The 3,344-nt window shown below is 38.5% G+C and overlaps 1 protein-coding gene across 2 annotated transcripts in view; it reads left to right on the top strand.

Moving 5' to 3' along the window:
• Nucleotides 1-3,241, top strand: part of LOC103152567 (poly [ADP-ribose] polymerase 12) — a 26,314-nt gene extending 23,073 nt beyond the window's left edge. The window contains exons 10-12 of one of the 2 annotated variants that reach the window (XM_007573073.2): nt 1,863-1,993; nt 2,254-2,405; nt 2,733-3,241. In XM_007573073.2, coding sequence (XP_007573135.1) covers nt 1,863-1,993; nt 2,254-2,405; nt 2,733-3,088 — 639 coding nt within the window. In that variant the 3' untranslated portion in view covers nt 3,089-3,241. The remainder of the gene's footprint in view (nt 1-1,862; nt 1,994-2,253; nt 2,406-2,732) is intronic. The other variant, XM_016661200.1, reaches the window with a different exon arrangement.
• Nucleotides 3,242-3,344: the final 103 nt, after the last annotated feature.

Here is a 3,344-nt window from a genome sequence, read left to right as displayed (position 1 = left end):
TAAACTCGAAGAAATATTCAGCACACGTGTCTAGAATATTAAAAATTATGGAAGGAAAAATAAAAATACAAGCGAAGACTAAAATGGACAATTAAATGACACTTCAGATGGTCACTCATACATAAAGGACCGACGCTGGACTGTAACTGTGACATACACTTTGTACATGAAGGGCATCCATCCATCAGTTCCACAAAAACACGACTAACTGTCATCACTGGTGTTTGCATCTCAACTCCAGCGTGCTTTTTGATGGTTAGGGTACGGTGAGGTACACAGTCAAAGCAAAAACTGTCTATTTGAAGGTTCCAAGAAAAAAAGTCCCAAAAGCAATATTTTTTAGACCTCTTTATCCAGAGGATGGCGCTGTAATACTGCTGCGATAAAACAAACATAACAGTAAACACCAGAAGGCAACATGGACCAAGCGCATAAAGTTTGCGTCATGGAGCTATTACAATCGATTTGAAAACATTTAGTTTTGGATTGCTACATAATAAACACAAGAGTGGCATTTCACAATGTTTTTCATTCTGATAGGTGTTTCTAGATGTTAATCCATTCCTTTGTGGACAAAAAGCTGAAACAAGAACGAAAGCAGAGCATTCTCAAAGCTCGTTCCCGCGTGAACGACAACCACCAACGATTTCTCTTTGAGAAAATGGACTCTTACTACTTTAATGTAGGAGGAGCACCTAATGAATCAGATCAGACAAGTCCAGAATTCTTGCACTGATTTGACTGAGACACACCAGGAACAACAAGGGGGTTTCTAACCGCCCTAACTTAGCACGTTTAATACTGTACGTCATGTATTCAGGGAGCAGGTAGCCGCATCACATTGACAATATCAATGGTTGGCGTGTGGGAAAAGACCAAAATGTAGTATTGATAAATAGACTCTACATTGGTCAGCCATTAAGAACTGATAGAAACTTTTATTCTTTATTTTTAACAGTTCATTTGTGTCTTTTTGTGCATTCTGCTCGTTGTGGCAGACGGCCGCTTGCACTGAGTCAGGATCCTGGTTCTGCTGGAGGCTCCTTACTTCTGTTAAACAGGAAGTTTTCCTCTCCACTGTCCCTACATGCATCCTCAGTATGAGGAACTGCTGCAAAGTCAACAACAAAACAGAAAAGTAAGTTATGTGCTGGTCCAGGAGGAGGGAATGCTGCAAGCCAGTGACTCAGTGCAATCTGCTGGGGTTCCATAGATATGAATGTTTAATCTACTTTGAATAGCTGCGTGTTTAATAACTAGGATCAGCTGGAATGAGTGTGTGATTGAAATGAAAAGATTTTTTTGTGAAGTGCCTTGGGACAAAAAGTCTGGTTGTTGTGAATTGGTGCAATATAACTAAATTGAAATGAATTTAAATGATCTTCTANATAAATATTACAGGATGTTGCTCTGATGTTTTGTACACCTCACCTGCAAAAGCAAATATAACTGGAATAAACATTTAGTTACTATAAAAAAAAACAACTACTATATGGAATTAAATTAATAATTGTCATAATAAGCTAATACTTGTTAAATGCAGCCATATATTGACACAGATCCTCTAAAATGAACTAATCACTTTACATTTCTCAAAACATTCTTCACTGCTGTGTGTCATAATAGTGTTTTAAAATTAAACGTTCTGACACTCACCCCAAAATGAGAAGCTGAAAGTATTTCCTGTTTCAGAATTTGATGTTTTTTCTTATTTTTCACTGTTTGCGCTCTGCCGACTTGTACTCACTTTTGCCTTGGCGAATGACATTTATTTTCAGAATAATTCAGTGATCTAACATTTCTCCTCCATCCACTGGTCCTGGTGACGGCCACTAAAACTTTCCTGTTTCTGTGTATTGTAGAGAGTTGCCATCCCGCGCACTTCAGATGAATTTCAAAAGATTGAAGCACGTTTTCATTCGACCTTGAGAGACTTCAATATTGTCAAGATAGAGAGGATTCAGAACAAGGCGCTCTGGGAAGTCTTTCAGCTGTACGTATGCTACAGACAAAGTTAAAAACTTGGATGGTTTTTTTATTCAGTTTCAGGCTTTGGTCACTTTTTGGCAGTTTTCTTTTTTAAATGTTTTTTTTTTAAACTAGTCATACTTTTAATAAATATCCTCTAGTAACTACCTCATGTCAACATTTAGCATTATTCTTTAGTTTCCCTTTCAGATGAAACTTGGTGACATGTTAGATCTGATAAACATGTTTTTAAAGGACATTCCTTTGCAACATTTCTACCTAAAGGCAAAAGACTCAGATGAAGAACAACAACAGTGGACGTGAGGTGGAAGAAAAACAACTTTTTCATGGGACTGACTCGAAACACATCAACGCCATTTGTCTCAACAACTTTGACTGGAGGATCTGTGGAGTTAATGGAACAGCTTATGGCAAAGGTGGGTTAAAGATGATGGTTCAGTCAGGGTTTCCCCAGTGTATGAGGAGCCGTTTCTTTCAAAATTTACCGTACCAACACTTGTAACAAACAATGTACGGTAAAAGATACTTCAGCGTTTTTCAATACACTTAACTTTTTATAGTGTCTCTGAATTTTTATATCAGTTGAAGGATGGCATGGTACCATGGGACTGGAGAAGAGAAGATGCCATTCAAATGAACATACTAAAAAATCTCCATAACTAAAAAAGACCTGCCTTTCTTACTGCCGTAAAGCTCAACGTGTGTTTTGTCTTTCCCGGTTATTTTTCCATTTCCAATCACAGGAAGCTACTTTGCTCGGGATGCTAAATACTCCCACAGCTACACTGGTGACTCTGATGTCAAAACCATGTTTGTGTCTCGAGTCCTGGTGGGGAGCTACACAAGAGGGGACTCCAGCTACGTCCGACCTCCGTCCAAAGACGGTGGAGACATAAACTTCTACGACAGCTGTGTCAACGACGTCGGAAATCCTTCCATTTTTGTTGTCTTTGAGAAACACCAGATTTATCCTGAGTACCTGCTGACGTACAAGACCACACACCCAGTAGTTGACATATTTAGTAGTGCACCAGTGTATCAAGGCAGCGCAGCGTCGAATCAAGCCAGCTCTTCAAACAATTCCTGTGTCATAGCCTAAGTAAGAGGTGGGTGTAAACAGTGGAGGACGTTTAGTGGATTTTTTTCAAAAATCATCTAAAACAAAAATATGTCTAAAGAAGGTAATGATGTCTTTTGTTAAACTCGAAGAAATATTCAGCACACGTGTCTAGAATATTAAAAATTATGGAAGGAAAAATAAAAATACAAGCGAAGACTAAAATGAACAATTAAATGTCACTTCATATTCTCTCTCATTCAGAACGGTCCGACGCTGGACTGTAACTGTGACATAC

This window comes from Poecilia formosa, unplaced genomic scaffold, assembly GCF_000485575.1.
Source record: "Poecilia formosa unplaced genomic scaffold, Poecilia_formosa-5.1.2 Scaffold318, whole genome shotgun sequence".
NCBI lineage: Eukaryota > Metazoa > Chordata > Actinopteri > Cyprinodontiformes > Poeciliidae > Poecilia > Poecilia formosa.
This window is presented reverse-complemented; position numbering and strand designations above follow the sequence as displayed.